The sequence below is a fragment of the Vollenhovia emeryi genome, unplaced genomic scaffold, assembly GCF_000949405.1.
Source record: "Vollenhovia emeryi isolate VEMERY1.0 unplaced genomic scaffold, V.emery_V1.0 DF939186.1, whole genome shotgun sequence".
In the NCBI taxonomy this organism is placed as follows: domain Eukaryota; kingdom Metazoa; phylum Arthropoda; class Insecta; order Hymenoptera; family Formicidae; genus Vollenhovia; species Vollenhovia emeryi.
The window spans coordinates 1,126,642-1,143,624 of record NW_011967180.1 but is presented as its reverse complement, the minus strand read 5'-3'; the positions used below and the strand labels follow the sequence as shown (position 1 = coordinate 1,143,624).

The 16,983-nt window shown below is 43.4% G+C and overlaps 4 protein-coding genes across 8 annotated transcripts in view; 3 read left to right on the top strand and 1 right to left on the bottom strand.

The window, feature by feature from the left end:
• Positions 1 to 16,983, bottom strand: part of LOC105562573 (ATP-dependent helicase brm) — a 106,408-nt gene that overhangs the window by 15,782 nt on the left and 73,643 nt on the right. For 2 of the 4 annotated variants that reach the window (XM_012013527.1, XM_012013529.1), the window contains exons 1-3: positions 13,634 to 13,874; positions 12,816 to 13,134; positions 12,623 to 12,703 (exon numbers count right to left, since the gene is read on the bottom strand). In XM_012013527.1, coding sequence (XP_011868917.1) covers positions 12,623 to 12,703; positions 12,816 to 13,091 — 357 coding nt within the window. In that variant the 5' untranslated portion in view covers positions 13,092 to 13,134; positions 13,634 to 13,874. Of the gene's footprint in view, positions 1 to 12,622; positions 12,704 to 12,815; positions 13,135 to 13,633; positions 13,875 to 16,983 lie in introns of those variants that run through there. The other 2 variants (XM_012013531.1, XM_012013528.1) reach the window with 2 other exon arrangements.
• On the top strand, positions 1,708 to 6,379 carry LOC105562577 (inositol monophosphatase 2-like). Of its 2 annotated transcripts, none has more exons than XM_012013538.1 (6): positions 1,708 to 2,382; positions 3,355 to 3,488; positions 3,580 to 3,836; positions 4,642 to 4,747; positions 4,826 to 4,986; positions 6,045 to 6,379. In XM_012013538.1, the coding sequence occupies exons 1-6, from the start codon at positions 2,317 to 2,319 to the stop codon at positions 6,161 to 6,163; spliced, it is 843 nt and encodes a 280-aa protein (XP_011868928.1). In that variant the 5' UTR covers positions 1,708 to 2,316; the 3' UTR covers positions 6,164 to 6,379. The 2 variants fall into 2 exon arrangements, with proteins under 2 accessions (XP_011868928.1, XP_011868927.1); XM_012013537.1 differs by having other exon boundaries at positions 2,166 to 2,382; positions 3,343 to 3,488; positions 6,045 to 6,378.
• LOC105562578 (inositol monophosphatase 2-like) lies at positions 6,902 to 11,762 on the top strand. Its single transcript, XM_012013539.1, has 6 exons — positions 6,902 to 7,134; positions 9,547 to 9,680; positions 9,754 to 10,016; positions 10,565 to 10,670; positions 11,146 to 11,297; positions 11,435 to 11,762. The coding sequence occupies exons 1-6, from the start codon at positions 7,066 to 7,068 to the stop codon at positions 11,554 to 11,556; spliced, it is 846 nt and encodes a 281-aa protein (XP_011868929.1). The 5' UTR covers positions 6,902 to 7,065; the 3' UTR covers positions 11,557 to 11,762.
• On the top strand, positions 15,557 to 16,953 carry LOC105562579 (NADH dehydrogenase [ubiquinone] 1 beta subcomplex subunit 8, mitochondrial). The gene is made up of 4 exons (XM_012013540.1): positions 15,557 to 15,703; positions 16,092 to 16,312; positions 16,403 to 16,561; positions 16,654 to 16,953. The coding sequence occupies exons 1-4, from the start codon at positions 15,607 to 15,609 to the stop codon at positions 16,714 to 16,716; spliced, it is 540 nt and encodes a 179-aa protein (XP_011868930.1). The 5' UTR covers positions 15,557 to 15,606; the 3' UTR covers positions 16,717 to 16,953.

Below are 16,983 nucleotides of genomic sequence, written 5' to 3'. Positions count from 1 at the left end.
ATATGAAATGTGATATTAGATAAAAAGATTGGTTTCATTTGTTTTGTCACATCACATTACGATGGATCTGTAAACAGAATTGTTTATTCAGAAACTAGAAAAAAAAATTATAGGCAGCCACAATCATAAATGATTATGTGTTACACAACACCACTTATTTCTTGGCGAAAAAATTGATAACGCTGACATTTATATTCACAGATATGTAACTTATGGTACACATTGATTTACACCACACACCCATCAAAATTTATATTTGATCAATTCTTCCGGTGAAACTTTCTTAAGTTTTAAAGCGCATTCGATAAGATTTCTGACCAGATAGCGAATTAATAACATCTTAATTGTCGCTTTCTAATTTAATTAACCAATTTATTGGCACATTGACTATTTCACTATAAAGTCATCATAATATTATGGTGATTAATTGCAATATATTAATTACAGTGAATTAAGTGAAATAATTCGGCGGTTTTTTAATGTCCGTCATTTTGTATTGATGACATCAAGAGGTAATAGAATTAATTATCGATTTCCTGACAAAATCTTATCTTTGTCGCTAATTCTTTTGTTGTGTACGGTCAATATTTATGGCTGCTGCGTTACAAATTGCTTGGTCAGTTTTTATTAATGGATATTTTTGATATACATTTTCGATGCAACGTATATATTTGTATTGTCCGGTACTCTTTCAAATGCATTCGAACCTCGGGCCTTGAGATTTTTTTAAACCATCGCAATATACAAATAATAAATTTTTATGTCATGATGATATCAAGGTAAAAATTGTCGTAAAAACCAACGATTTCAATAAAGGCCATTTGAGTCATTTTTTTTTTAAGAAATACGTTTCAATATTTTCAGAATGGAAGATATTTGCGTGTGTAACAAACAGAAACATAGATATAGTCGGGATCGATTGGGCCGATCATTGAGGGACATCAAGTACTTGCGCAACACAAATGTACAAGTTACAAGCGGGGAATCTTGTAAACAATAAATGTAAGAAACAGTAGAAATCAAGAATCAGAAAGAGACTGCAAGATAATAATCAAGATTACAGAGATAATTCGCGATAATATCAGCGTAGAAAATATTTATACGTAACAACTGTATGTTAATGAGGCACGCAAAAAAAACTGGCATAATTATAGTTGAAGCCTCGAAAGATACTCCTGTCAAACAACGTAACTCTTTAGATTTTCTAGAAATATTATACCTTTGAGTATACTTTTTGATAGAAATAGTACTTTTATCGGCTTCGGAATAAACCGCAAGATATTGATAAGACGAACGCTTGATGAATAAATCACAAGAGACGGGGAAGAAGGGGGATAATGTTGGCAAATATAAATTTAAGCTCGTGGCGCCTTGAGAATTACGGCGAATATTTTACGAGTCCAGGCAGTCAGAAAAAAAGTAGACTAAATTCTAAATTAACTTTATATTAAAATTTATGTCTGACCGCTAAGCCACTCGAGGACGCGAAACTTGCAACACCTGCAGTTCCCGTCGCGGCAATTAACGCGCAAAATTTGCATATCTTATTATAACGTATCGCTATCTATCATCGCAACTGAATCGCGCACAATAGCTACTATTTTTGTGATATCTCCTGGATCACTGCGAATGCGGTTTGTATTACTAAAAACTTCAATTTTTTTTCTTTTAATCATTTAGAGAGTCGCTCCGAGCATCGTGTGGGAAATAAACCAGCGAGATACCGCTGATCATTTTGCCCTCTTTGTAAAACAATCGCGTCGTCGGGAGTTGAGTGGCGGGCGCGTGCAATTAAGTACATCTCAGACGGGATATAAAATCAAGGTCTATTTTAGAATGGCATTATTGTTATCTCATAAAGACAGGATCTCATTACACGTCAGTTGTATCTTGTTTTAATAGCTCATCATTGTAAAAGCCAACGTGAAATGTTAACCAACCGATTTATAGTACAACATTGTGTAACACCGTGATTAGAAAGATATCATCAACGATATCATATGCAAGCAAAATGGGAAGAGTAGTAGAGTTTTTACTTCGTCATGCCCTCTTGTTGACGAGTAGCAGCAATTAAAAATTTATAATCCCGGAAGGGCCTCGAGCGAAAAACTCTCGGGACGAAAACCCGACAGAATGCGCCGTGCAGAATGCGCCGTTCGTCATTCTCGGATTGTAACCGCGACAGGCGCAACCAACCGATCCGAGTGAAAAAGCACGAGGTGCAGGCACAGGCAACACAGTGCTCGCTCGCGCCTTTTCCCGACGAGGTCGAGACAGACGCACGTTCGTGCCGCGCGTTCACCAGGTTGTACGGGAATGGCGCGATACGCCGAGGACGTGTACTACGAAACTGCCATTAAACTAACGCGCGAGGCTGCCCAGGTGAGCATACACAGGTGTACACCGCACAAGCGCGATCTCATCTCCGTCCAGAGTGACGGCTCCACGTGGTCACCGCCGAACAAAGCGTCGATTACATTAACTGAAAGAGTTGAGATTGCTCGGCAACCGATACGAGACATTGGGAAAACGCTTGCTTCGAGCACGCGCTTACGTTTTATATATTTTTTTTTATATTCTTTCAGATAATTTCCTAGAACGTGTTCAGAGCCGAATGTATCCTGTCGTAAAGCCATGCCATGTCATGTCATGTCATAAAGAGACGTATCTACGTCTGAAGCCTTTTAGGAGTTTACGCCGTTTGCCATTTTAATCTTTCGTCATTGCGTAACATTATAATAAAATTTCTACGAAGCTAATTTGCTAATAATTCCTCATCACATATGTGATTCGTAACTACGTAGTCATATGGATATGGTAATAATTAAATAATGTTTGCAAAGTAATACAACTAATTTTAACGCTTATGAATATTCACGAGTTTTCGCTCGCTTCACGATTAGCAGAGTTGATGTATTAAAATCGATGTGCGTTCGTATGATTTTATCAAAATCGATGAATACCAAACGTTACTCAACGATTTATCATTTCGAATTGAGGAGGACGCAGACGAGCTAATGAGGACGCCCTAAGGATGCCGGCGATTAGCGATAAATTTAAAGACCCTATTAAATATTCTGACGATTGTAGCGATAAACGATTCTATGCTGCGCCGTGAGCAATCTTCCCGTGCTTGAAGCAACAGGAAAAACGGAATTCGCCGTGCGAGTTGTGAAATACCACGAATCGAGTTTGTCTCCGGCATAAATTGTGCGCGTTTAAAACGTTGGAAGCGCGTTTACCTCACGAGCATAATCATCGTCCCGCTTATCTCACCTTTCTATCTTTCACTTACGCAACATTCAACGATCCTCCAACGATTTCATTTGTCTTAATTACAAGGTATTCTTTAAGATTCTCCGAGATGCCATCGACGGCATCAAACATGTCGACAATAAATTGGGCCTCTGGGACCCCGTCACCGAGTACGATCGGAAGATCGAGAACGTTATCATCGGCAAGCTGAAACGCGCGTTCCCAAGTCACAGGTATAATGGACGTCTCTCAGACGACGCGCGTCGTCGGCGAACTAATGAGCAGTGGAATTAATGCAACCGCGCGATCGTACTTGCCCGTCAGGTTTATCGCGGAGGAGTCGACCGGCAATGACCTGCCGGAATTAACGGACGCCCCTACGTGGATCATAGACCCCATCGACGGCACCGTCAACTTCATCCACGGATTCCCGCACACCTGCGTGGTTGTCGGTTTGGCCGTGAAAAAGGAGATGGTCCTGGGTATCGTGTACAACCCGATTCTCGAGCAGCTGTTTACGGCGAGGAAGGGACGAGGCGCGTTTCTGAACGGGAAACCGATTCACGTGTCTAAAGTACAAGGTAACGAAATTAGAGCTGTCGCGTAAAAGATTGGCATAGCTACGTATGCATAGCACAAGACCGTCCGGACCAATAGCGTGTCATGTAAATCGATACGGCGACTTAAGGCTCGATGTTCATTGGTTTAGACGGTCCTTGTGCTGTGCATATGCAGCTATGCAATTTTTTTTGTACGATAGCCCTTAGGCCGGTATTCGCAATCAGATATTCAAGGCCGTCTTAAGATCATCTTTAGATACTCCGTAGCCAATGAAATGCTCCATACAGCATCTTTAGATAAATTCCAGACTATCTTGAATATAAGATCCGACTATCGGCCTTAGTCTCTGCAATTTGGTTCCGATAAGATACGCGAGTGTAAGCGAAAATGCAAAGAATGCGGAGAATGATATACGATACCTTCCTGCGCAGTAACAAAGAATTTACTCCAACCGGTTCCTCGCGTCTGAGGATCTCGGGACGAAAGGCGACTTAATGGTTTTGTATTAATATTGCGAAAGTAGGACAAAATCAGTGTCTGTCCTCCTGCTGCTGGAGAACACAAGTATCCGTAACTAAAGATGTATCGTATCTCAGACTATTTGCCTCTTCACCTTCAAGCTACGGAATGACAGACATTATAGATCGATTCTCGCTAACGGCCGCGTTGCAACACGCTAAGTGTGTGGCGGTAATGATCCAGAGAAATCACAGCTGCACTTGAGAAACGTGTCACAAGGATAAAGTTAGAAAGCGTCATTGTACACGAATGTTAATCACCCTAATTCCGCGAATGTGAAATGTACGGCGCGCCGGAATTTTGCAGACTTGTCGAAAGCCTTGGTCTGCATGGAATCCGGCTTCATAAAGATAGACAGTCTACGGGAGAAGATGGTGGAGAGGATCCAAACCGTCGTCAATGAGGTTCAGGGGTAAGTCTCGGCCTGCGACAACTTGAGATTCCACCTTGGCTCGTTTCGTTTTCTCGCACTATTTATTTCACCTTGAAGCATTCGCACTCTCGGCGTGGCGGCGCTATCGTTGTGCTACATCGCGCTCGGGATCGTGGAGGCTTATTACATCGAAGGCCCCGGAATTTCGACGTGGGACATAGCCGCGGCATCGTTGATCATTTCGGAAGCGGGAGGCGTCGTTGTGGACCGCATAACAGGTTGTTATTCATAGTCTACGTACTCTGCCGCGTTGTCATTCAAACTGAGGGTTGCAACCGTTGACATAAGACCCGGTTGCATCAACGTCACGTTATTTTATAGCCTTATCTACTGTGTGCTCTTTGCGTCTAGAAGCACTCTATTTTGTAGTCAATAAATACGTTTAAAAAATGCGCGCGAGTGGATAAATTATACACCGTACAATCGTACATTGCCGATAGTTTTTAAGCGTTTCAATTTGTTTATATAAAATACAATGTTTCTAGATGCAGAGAGTAGATTAGACTTAATTCACTCTTCGTCTCTTCCCGTTTCCCTTAGGCCCAGTTTCACCAACGTTGTTTAAAGCTTAGCTTAATTCGTTCTCTGTCTCTTACCAACTGTTACTTTAGAAAGAGACACACGTGAATTAAACCAAGATTAAAGTTAGGCGACGTTCGGTGACACTGGGCCTTAGAAAGAGACAAAGAGACAAAGAATTAAGCTGAGGTTAAAGTTAAGCAACGTTGGTGCAAACGGGCCTAAGACGTATTGTTGAGATGCTTTGCTGTGAAATCACGATGGATTACTCTTACATAAGTGTTCAGCTCTTCTTTCTATTACTCATAATCTGCATATATTAATCGACATTCCATGATTTTTTATCTATTCTAATTCCAATTAACGTCATTTGTAACAACTTATCACCGTTCATATAATGACTCAGCGCCTTTTAATCAGATTGTTACTGAAGCGGGTCACTTTCGTGACCGAAACGTTTAACTTTTTTTTCTATCCGGTGACGGCTCCCATTGCCCCTGAGTTATCTTTCCTTTCTATTATTTTTATTATTAATATCAATTTTGTATCTAAGACGCGTTACTTGCAATTTGGCCAAGATCTCACTCACGAAATAAAAATCCCATGAAGAATAATCGTACAAATAATTCGTCAGCGCTTAATTTTTATTTGCGTGACTTTGCGCCGACTTCCAGCCGTGGGGTTCAATTATCGCCTGTATCGCCTTTCGTTACGCTCCAATGGCTACCATACGTCCTTTTTTTTTTTCTTATTTCAGGCGCGCCGATCGACATCATGAAGCCACGCGCAGTGGCCGCGTGCAACGACGGGATCGCTCGCGACGTCGTTAGACTCATCCGCGAAGCTGATCAACGGGTGGACATGAGGGTAAAATAACGCCGACGGTCCCGAAGTACGTGTGTTGAAATGAAAAATCTCTATCACGATTCAACTGCTGCCGCGACTTCTGTAGACCTCCAAGTAGTACGAATCGGGAGAAAGTAATAGACCGGGTCCTTTCGAAGAAGTGCTGTCAGTTAGACAAGTAGAAATGTGTATTATCTGATGCGCGTGAATGTAACGTAAAACGGTAATAAATCCATCTAAACCAAGCAAAATGATTTACTTCCTCCGTCGTGTTCCTCCAAACAGTTCCCGGGCCTTTCCTCGGAGCTAGTAACCAATTAAAAAAAAAAAAGATAGGCAATTACATAGTAGCCGATGCAAGCGCGGAGCATTTCGTAATTACGTTCGCAATTAGCGACGCACGAAAGAGATGATTTTACAATCTGCTTTTTCCCCACCGCGCCTAATGACTGAATCTGTCCTCCGGGCGGAAATTTCAAGTGTTCCCCGCAGGGAAAATCCATGCTCCGAGATGCGTCATCTAATTAGAGAATCTACCGGCTAATACGGTAAGGACAGAAATACCGCGGTTTTCGCGGAAAGTTACACGCGAAATCGTGATAAGGATGTGGACCCCAGACTCGTTACGGCTCCCCCGTGCGTAATCAACTTGCGACAAACGCACCTTCCAGCTTGCGCTCTGACGTCACGTATCACGAGCGGAATAAAACTTTCGCGAGTATCGGCCAGATAAGTTTCGGCCGTTCCTACCTGCGACGTTCATTCGTGCATCCGACCTGGCACGTTGACAGTCGGAGTCTCTCTCGCGGTGCACCAGTCAGTCGGCGCCCTGATATCGACTCGACGAGTGCGCTTGTAAAACCGTCGCGCAAAAGAACTCACGCGATCGTACCCCGTTCGTTGCACCGCGAAGGCAGAAACGATTGGCGAAGATGGGCGAGCTAAATAATTTGGACGAGTGCTACAGAGTCGCCGAGGAGTTGGTTTTGTACGCAGGAAAGGTGCGTTATTGTTTCGCGAGAAATATGATAAGCGGGCATTGCGAAAGCTCGCGTTGCGAGATAGCGCGTCAGCTAGATGTTCGGAGATAGCTGCCAAGTCACGAGCGCGAGATATTGCCTTGATTCACAATCTGGTTAATATTTGTTTAGTAAACACTTCGATGCAACTGGGAGAACCGGATACCAATTATCTGTGTTTGAGGGTTTCAGTAAGCTATACGTATCACCTTTTCAGTTATAGATTTTTTAAGGTAGTTACTTCGTAAAATCATTTGTGTAAGAATTGTTTCAAATTTTTACAGTTTATTCTTTACATTAATACGTGCAAAATAAGACTAATTAAATTTACATTGACCGTCTCAAAGTTCTAAAGCAAAATGTTAAAGTTTGCTATATTACACGAGATATTACGTATAAAACACGTTAAAAATATTATTACACGTAACACTATAATTCGTTGTAATATTATTACACGTGAAATATTATTTACACATATTATTATGTGTTAAAATAGTAATATTTGCGTTTGCAAACGCAAATGATGGCACATTTTATTTTTTTTAAGCTTAACGGTGAGTAAGATTCGTGTGAGAAACAAATATGTTATAAAGTAAAATAGAACGAATAACTGGAAAGAAAATCAAAATGATTGACTGCTCCGTTTCAACGATATCAACAGTTAAAACTGAAAAGTGAGAAGAATTATGTAGTAAACATGAATGTAATGTAAGAGATGTGGCAACAGCGCCACAAACTATAATCTTTCGAATCTATTTTATATTATGTATTAATCGTAAGTGTATTTTTTAAAACAATATTACATCAAAATATATAATTGTAATAATTGAGTGCCAGTTCCTGTCTGGAATAAACTTTTGAGCATTACTGTTGCGAAACAGCTACCTTAATTTTCTACGAAATTAGCTACTGTTGCATAGTTCTATAAATTTGTCATTATTATATACACATAATATAATATACGTGTAACAAATAAATTTGAAATCGAGACTAAATTATGAAATTTGTTCACATTAATAAAATTAGTTAGTCATTATTTAAAGTTACAGTCGTGTACGTTCAAAACACGTACTGACAAATTACTTGCCGATTAATTTTCGCGATTTCACGAATTTATATTTTATGCATCATAGATAAAAGTTTAATATCATTATTATAGGTTAACACTATCAAAAATTCTTTCAATAGATCCATTGATCAACTCGGAAGCTGTTTTTCATTAACAAAAATGTCGGACAATAAGTTCCGAGTTTCGAAAGTTCCGAAAGTCTTCACAGACTTTAACAGCTATATAATACAAAATTCGTAGTTTCAAAACGATATCCGTCGAGAGATAAACCACTGACCAAAATCATGTACAACAATGTCCACTAACGTCCAGTGGGCATTATTTTATCTTATCTTTATAATACTCCAGCAAGGTCTAATGCCCAAACTAATGCCCAAAAATACCTACTATTTGTACAAATATGTACACTACAATACCCGCAGCGGTTTACCCCTAGGTATCCGTTAAGAAAACTTACAAAACTAGAAAAACGTCGAACGAGTTGAGCGTAATATTAATACAATTCGAGTACAAATGTACTGGTAAATCTCCAGAAGTTTCCATACAATCAGTACCGTAGTATCATGTACAATAAAACAATGTACATGATATACACATAATTTTTTTTTTAATTAATACAATTTGTATGGCTCAAATGTGATGAACACAGATTTGAAGGAATAAAGGACCAAGAACCGTAACAGAGTGTTAGTGTCTAAATATCGTATACCCTGGCTGAGGTGATATTTTTTCGCAGTAAATTAAGAGTGAGATATTTAGACACTAACACCCTGTCACGGCTCTTAGTCCTTTATTCCTTCAAGTTTGTCTAAAATTTTTTATTGTAATTGTACACGACGTTTCCTCGACACAAATCTAATTACTTTTTCACCACATTTTCCTGCAACTCACATTTCTGTGACAATATGTAAACTTTCCAATGTCTATCGAAGGACTTACAATAGAAGCGATTACGTGAGATGTGTCGGAGATTTCGGGGGGGGGGGGGGGGGTGTGTCTCGTATGCATATATTTTTACTTCACGGACTTCCAGTTATTGATATTGCGCTCAATCTCGTTCAACGTTTTCATAGTTTTCAAGTTTTATTAACGAATACGTTTGCATTATATAGCTGCTAAAGAGGCTCATACTTTAGGAGAAAAATGGCAACAAACCATATTTTCGGTAAAAAAAAATCCAAATCGATCACATCTCTCACTAAAAAGACTCTCGATAGGGGATTCATTCATAAATAATTAATTTTTCCCGACAGAAAACGAGCGGTGTCGAGTAATAGAGGAATTTACACGAAACGTATTGAAAGAGAAACCTTCATCTTTTGCAGATAATAGAAGATGGTATCAGTAGAAGAAAAAATGTCAAAAGTAAGGGGATTGACTGGGACCTTGTCACGGAATACGACCGCAAGATAGAGGACAAAGTAATAAAACAATTGTCGATACAGTTTCCGTCGCACAAGTAAGTTATCGCGATGAACTGGCAGTTAGCCGCCAGTGTGACAAGGTGGCTGTAACGAGATTCGATCTTTCAGATTTATCGGGGAGGAAACGGCAGCGAAGGAAGGCTGCCTACCGCAACTGACCAATGACCCTACGTGGATAATAGACCCGATAGACGGTACCACCAACTTTGTGCACCGTTTCCCGCACACGTGCATCTCGTTGGCGTTATTAGTGAACAAAAAAGCGGAGATCGGGATAATATACAATCCGCTTATGAGGCAATTCTTCTCGGCCAGGAGGCACTGCGGCGCCTTCCTCAACGGGAAGCCCATAAAAACCTCTGACACGAGAGGTGAATCATCCTATACACTCTAACACCTATGCGATTTGACGTGATAATTTCTCCAGCCAATGTAGGGAACTTCGAAACGTCGTAATTCCAGACGCAAGCGTTTCCGACCCCATGTTCATGGGACATTTCTGCTTGTTTAGGTCCCTGGAACTTATTCCAAAAGTTTGTACAGACCGTTCAGGGACACCCTGTAGACTACGGAGTATTTTCATATTAGAGGCACGCGCGCGACGGCACGTTTCGAGCAACGTGTAATAACATAGAGACGCGTGATTACAATTTTCACGTATTACTATATCGTTGCGGCCTTGTTGAAAATGAGTGTAAGAAATACGTCGTTTTACGGTCCAGTGGAAGGTTAACTAATATCCTATGAAACCGCAGATTCTATGCGTACATCAAGTTAATGTCGCGTCCTTCATAAAGCAGTCACTTTCAAATGTCAGACAGCTATAATCCGGCTGTTTACTCTGTCCACCAAATTAGTTCATTTTAATATGCAAGATACTTGGAAAGTGAAAATAATGCAATGCGTCTGTTCTTCCCAGACATATCTCAATCACTGGTGGCCATGGAACCCTGGCTCGCGAAGGATCCTGAATACCTGACCAGCGTTTACTGCAGAATGCACGCTTTAGTACAAGGAACTCATGGGTAACGTATTGTTTTAGACATTTTAGTCGTGTGTTAAAAAAATACAGTGTTAAAAAAAAGTGTTTAGGGCTTTAAAGGCAGACGGTGAAAGTGAGCGAAAAGTTCCAATAAACAGGTCGGAAAAGTAACACTTTCGGAATTATACAATAAACCGAGAATTTTTGAAGGAGTTCGCAATTCTTTGGTCAACGAAGGTGCGAAAATGGAAGGACACGTGGAGAACCGTTTGTAACTTTGGTGTTTGAAGAATTCTTTTCTCTTCTTTCGAATAAATGGAACTTACTTCAGCCGAAATAAAGAATTGCTTGTAACTCCGAAAATTAATTTTTCGATCTACTTTTATTGGAACTCTTTGTGCTTCGTTTCACGAGTACTATCTGCCCTAAAGTCCTGAACCCTTTTCTTTAACGCCCTGTGTATCGTTTTCATGTATAAATTAGCCCAAAGATTAATAGCAAAGTGTTTCCCTTTTCAGGATAAGATCGCTGGGAACAGCAGCGCTTACGCTATGCTACGTAGCAATGGGAGCCGTGGAGGCATATCACATCGAAAGTATAGACGCCTGGGATGTTGCGGCAGGCAAACTGATAATCGAAGAAGCCGGCGGAGTTGTGATAGACACCGCTGGTAAATATTACTCTAAGTCACTTCATCCCGTTACAACTTAATTTTCCTCGATTATCCCGACTTGGAAACTTGGCGAATCTCGCTTTATCCTATTAAAGAAATCTCCGTTATAAATACTGAAAATTCACGACTTACAGGTGGAGAACTGGATCTAATGGTTCCGAGGGTTATAGCGGCATGCAATCAGCAAATCGCCCAACAACTTGTGGATCTTATTAAGAAAGCCGATTCTGAGATACTTAACAAAAACTTAAACTGATTACGTAGCGTGCGTTACACGTCACATTACAACAACGCCTATATATATATATATACATGTATAAGGGTGATTCAAGACCTCACCGACAAACTTTTTGAGGAACGATAGGTCTCGCAGAAAGGATCATTTTTTGTCGAGCAACCCACGTCCTCTAAAGCCCGTATCTGACTACGGATTGAGATTGACATTAGATTGAAATTTGACCAGTAAGAGTAAAAGTCACTAAACTTGAGATTAGCAAACTTTACTGCGATTGGTCAGATTTCGATCCAATCCCAATCTCAATCCGTAGTCTGATACGGGCGTAACGCGTCGTTTAGGCGCTACGCGACCGCGAAGGTCCCAAGTGACGTTTATTACAATTGTGAAATAGTTTACTTATTATTTCAAGTACACTTGCTTTACAGAAGGCGTTCAAAGTGTCTACCCTGAACCTGATTGCATTCAATACAGCGTCGTAGCATTGATTGTCAGACTCTACCGAATAATTCGAGGTCAGTCTTGAATTTGGTCAAAAGCAGCGCGTATTCGTACAATTAATTCCTCTCCGGTGTTAACTGGCGTGGTGTACAAGACACTCTTCACGTGTCCCCAGAGAAAAAAAATCAATGGGCGTTAAGTCGGGCTTACGTAGATATAAATTCATTTCACAATTGTAATAAATGTCACCTGGGACCTTCGCGGTCGCGTAGCGCCTGAACGACGCGTCAGAGGACATTGGTTGCTGGACCAAAAAACATGATTCTTTCTGCAACACCTGTCGTTCCCCAAAGTTTGCCGGCGAGGTCCTGAGTCGCCCTGTATATGTGTACTGTACGCAGACTTAAAAGCACAGTATTACTAAATGTGGTTTCAAGCTGCATTAAATTTACAAAAGATTGCATCTCAGGACTGACACATCTTGCGCTTGTCGACACCGACATTTACCGTTTACATGTTCAACAGGGTACGCTAGAATTAATAAACGTTCTCAACAACGATAAACAAATGTCATGTTCCTGTCAGACCGAACGTCCAACTCAGTCAGTAACCATATAATGAAAAAAAGACTTCTCTTCTCTCTTACCTCATAATTTATGCCTACGCGTGCACTATTAATATCTGTGTTATATGACCAAAAGGTATGGTCGAAGGCACCTGATCCCTTCTGATCTTTCCAAGAAAAAAAAAGAAAAGAAATAATGTACAACTAATAAAACGTAACTCCAGGGGGGGGGGGGAAGAGCGTGGACGCAGCCGTCGCGGGCTACGAGTCGTACCTGCGGGCCCATGTTGGGTGGCATCTGTTGCGGGTGGGGCGAATAACTCTGTTGCTGAGGCGGGGGTTGCTGCGGCGGCTGCGTCATAGGCGGTCCGCCCGGTGGTATTGGCGGACCGGCCTGGTAGCTCTGCGTCGGACTGTGGGGATGATGCTGCGGCGGCCCCATCGGACTGCCCTGCGCGTTGGACGGGGACGGCGCCTGCTGCGGGGGACCCATGGGGCTGGGTGCCTGCGGCGGCGGCATGGGCGAGGACTGCGGCGAGGGGCTCGCCATGTTGCCGCACTCGAAAGGTTCCAGCTTATCCAAGACTCGCTTCCTGAAAGTCGCAGCAAGCGTAAGATCAAGTGCCGGAAAGACGCGCGAGGGCGCCGACTCCGCTCGACCGGCGTACACACCCGGTAAGCGCGAGAACGCACTCGTACGATTCGACCGCTTAAAATAGGCGCACGCTTAGGCGAGATGAGCCCTCGTTCGAGACGGCAGCTCGCTCGAGGCGGCTTTCGTGTCAGAGTAATTTTACGAAACGTTCCACCTCTTTCTTTCTCTCTCTCTCTCTCTCTCTCTCTCCCTCTCCCTCTCTCTTTCTCTCTGTCTCCCTCTCGTCTCTCCCGACGTCGAAGGCGGATCGTTGCGGTTCTCGCGGGCGAAACGGGACGACGCGCCGCGCTCGCCCGCGTTCGCTCGGTGGCCGACGTTCGTCGCGCGGCCGAGGGACAAGACCCGGAGGCCGAGGCTAACGCGCGATGCCGAGCGCGCGATTCGACGTCGGTGCACTGAACGATGCCGCCCGCCTCTCTCGGCCAGCTACTACGTACCGTTCCGCTCCGGGCTCCACGTTATCGCGGCGGGCAGGCCGGATTCATCCTTGCGTGTGCCACCGCACGCGCGCAATTGCTGTCAGAGACACACGGGAACGCGCCGAGAGTTGAGTCTTCACACCTCGCCGAACGACCCCGAGAGATGCACGCTGTCGGCCATATTTCCACTCTTGTCTCGCCGTAGAGGCTCGCCAGCCAATGGCCGAACATGGCGTTCGCGTCGCTTCCGCGCACGGCGCGAGCCGCTGGTGTTGGCTGCGGACCGGACGAAACGTTGATGAAGCGCGACAAAACGCTTCCCCGGCCGAAAAGGTCGAGGACACGGCGTCGCGCAAAACAATTTGCCGGCGAGGCGACGGCTGTCGAATATTTGTTTCACAATCCGCGCCTACAATTGCGTCCACACTTCTGCCGATATGCACATAGGGTGCGTTCGGGAGCTCGCCGTCAGCGCTACTCGCAATTAGCGCTGGGACTCGATCGCCCCCGGTGAGATCCGAATGATTCGCCGATCGATGTCGGATCGACATCGATACCGTCAAATTGACGTCGATCCGACATCGTTTCGACATCGATCGACGAATCATTTCTCACTGGGACGAGTCCTTTCCTGTAGCGTGAACCCGTGAAAAGTAGTGGTCTTAATTAATCGAAGCTTCGCAACTTCGAAGCTTCGAAGTATCCGAAGAAACGAAGAAACTTCGAATATCGAAGTTTCGAAGTTTCGAAGTTTCGAATATTCGAGGTCAACTAATGCATTAAGATATAAGCTTTCAAAGACCAACCGAATTTATTATCTGTATTTATCATCTGTATCAGGCAGTAAAAAGAAATAGTTAATAAGATAAAATGTTAATGATAGAAAATTTATTTCCTTCGAATTAATTGTATTTTTATGAGCGAATGGACAAAAATGTGTCCGACAAAAAGTACATTTGTTTTTTTATACTTGTAATGATATTAATTAGTTGGCATTTAATTAGTTTACAGTTATAGTAAAAACGATTAATTTTGCAAAATGTGTTATTGTTTTTTATCTTGTTAATACATTAGTTGACTTCGAAAATTCGAAACTTCGAAACTTCGAATCTTCGAAAAATTCGAAAACTTCAATTCTCGAATAATTTCTACGAAGCTTCGAATCTACGAAGATTCGAAGCTTCGAAATCGAAAATCTTCGAAGAGAAATTTCTAGTGAAAAGTGACAAATTTCGTTGACGAATGCTTCAATGAAATTTTTCACTTTTTTTACGAGTGCACGCTAGAGGAAAAGGTTCATAAGCGGGGAGCACACACTTTTGCACAAGTGCATAAGCATTACGAATTTGATTGGTCCGTTTCCTTATGCATTTGCATGTAGACCAATCAAATTCGTTATGCATACCCTTGTGCACTTATGCAAAAGTGTGCGCTCCCCGCTTTAGAAATAATGAGCATCTCATGGGTTTTCCGCCCTTTCCGCATTTTCCGCACGTTTTCTGCGTATTCCGCGCGTTTTCTGCATTTTATGCGTATTATGCGCAGAATTGTGCACAACACCTACCGCGCACATTACCCAACCCTGCTTGCCCGGTACTTCGGGGCTGCACCGCGCTGCACCTTCTGCACTTGAATTAAAGTGGATGCGTAAGTAAACGTTAGTTAGAAAGAGAGAGAGAGAGAGAGAGAGAGAGAGAGAGAGAGAGAGAGAGAGAGAGAGAGAGAGAGAGAAAGGCAAGTGCGAAAGAAAGTGACAAATTATACGAGGCAGCTACATTTTCGTCTCTCTTCAGTTTTCTGCCTAACGACCAGGGATTCCGCGGCTTTTCTACCATGTAAAAAGAAAAGACATCGACAGTTGTCGGTAACCGTGCGCGGAGTCGCGTCTCCCAGTTTAATATATCCATCTCGCTCTAAGTGCAGAAAGTACAATCAAAGTGCAGCCGCGAGGAGCCAGTCTATCTTGCTCGCGCAGGTTAGAACGCAACGAGATGGCTTTGACGGCGAAGGGGCTCGGCGGACTGTCAACGCAGTTGTTGCGAAGCAAGGCGTGTTCGTACGCCGCGGCGAGATGCTACGCCGAGAGACGTAAGTAGCCCCCGCACGCGTCCACCTCAACTTGTCTCCCTCGTCACGCGTCGCGCCCACAAAGCGAGGCTGCCGCGCCAGTGAGCGCCGCGACTAGGTTAGGATTGTTGTTATTACATAATTAAGTGTCATACGTGGTCGCGTTTCAGCGACTAGTACAGAGCATAACTCGGGGGTGCGTTCCGTTTCGCGCACGACGCATCGTTTATCCGTGTTACCCGCCAAATGTTAAAGAAGGATGCGTGTCGCGCGCGAAACGGAACGCACCCTCGGCGCGAGGGATCGCCGCGGGGAGACGCTCGTACAAAAACGCGCGGGAGATCGTTGAAGGATCTGTCCGAGCGGCCGCGTAGCGAGGATGAGAGCTGAGAGTTCCGTTCGCCATCAGCAAAACCATGGAACCACCTCTGGAGGCCGGGGGTGTACAAGAAGGAGGATCACGACAAGATCGCCGAGAAGTACCACTTGCACCCCAAGGACTACCAGCCCTACCCAAATAACGAGAAATTCATCGGCGATTACCCGAAGCTGCCCATGGTAGGACCGGCCGCCAAGGACCCGTACTATCCGTACGACATACCGGTGTTCAGGAAAAATTATTGCGAGCCGGTGAGCCTGCGTGTGTTTGGGGAGCTTCTGAAATTTTCACCCGTCAACGTTCTCCGCGTGTACCACCCTCGTGTGCTCTCGCCTTTCTAGGTGCACGACCAGTTTGAAGTCATGGGCGAGGATCGCTTCAGCTACGGCTACAAGTACAGAATCAGTCTGTATTGGGGGACGGCCGGCTTCTTCGCCACCATCCTCGTTTGCGCGACGATCACTTACTTGTTGCAACCTTACCCGTCGTTCATACCGAGAGTAAGTACCTCAGAATCGTCATTGTTGACGATTGTACAAGTCGCCGATTGGTTCGAGTGGATATTGCGGCACTTAACGAATGTGCGTTTCAGATGGAGAAGCAGATGCCGCAGCAGGGCGTAGTGCACTACTCATTCGAGCCAGCAGATTCGTGAAGATAGGACGAGTAGCCTCGAGTAGATATAATTAGCCTCGAGTCCGATTTAATTATGAACACACGAGTTGTATGGATGGTATTTATATTACAACATATATATGTATATATCTCTGCTGTGTTTCTGCAACAGCTCAATTTTCCCTTGTTATAACTTCAGTTTCTTTTGCCTCTACTTGTACCATAGCCTTCAATCTCTATCTCACGAAGAAGTAATAAATTGTTAATCGATATCCTATCAGGATAATAATTAATTGATCCGTAGACT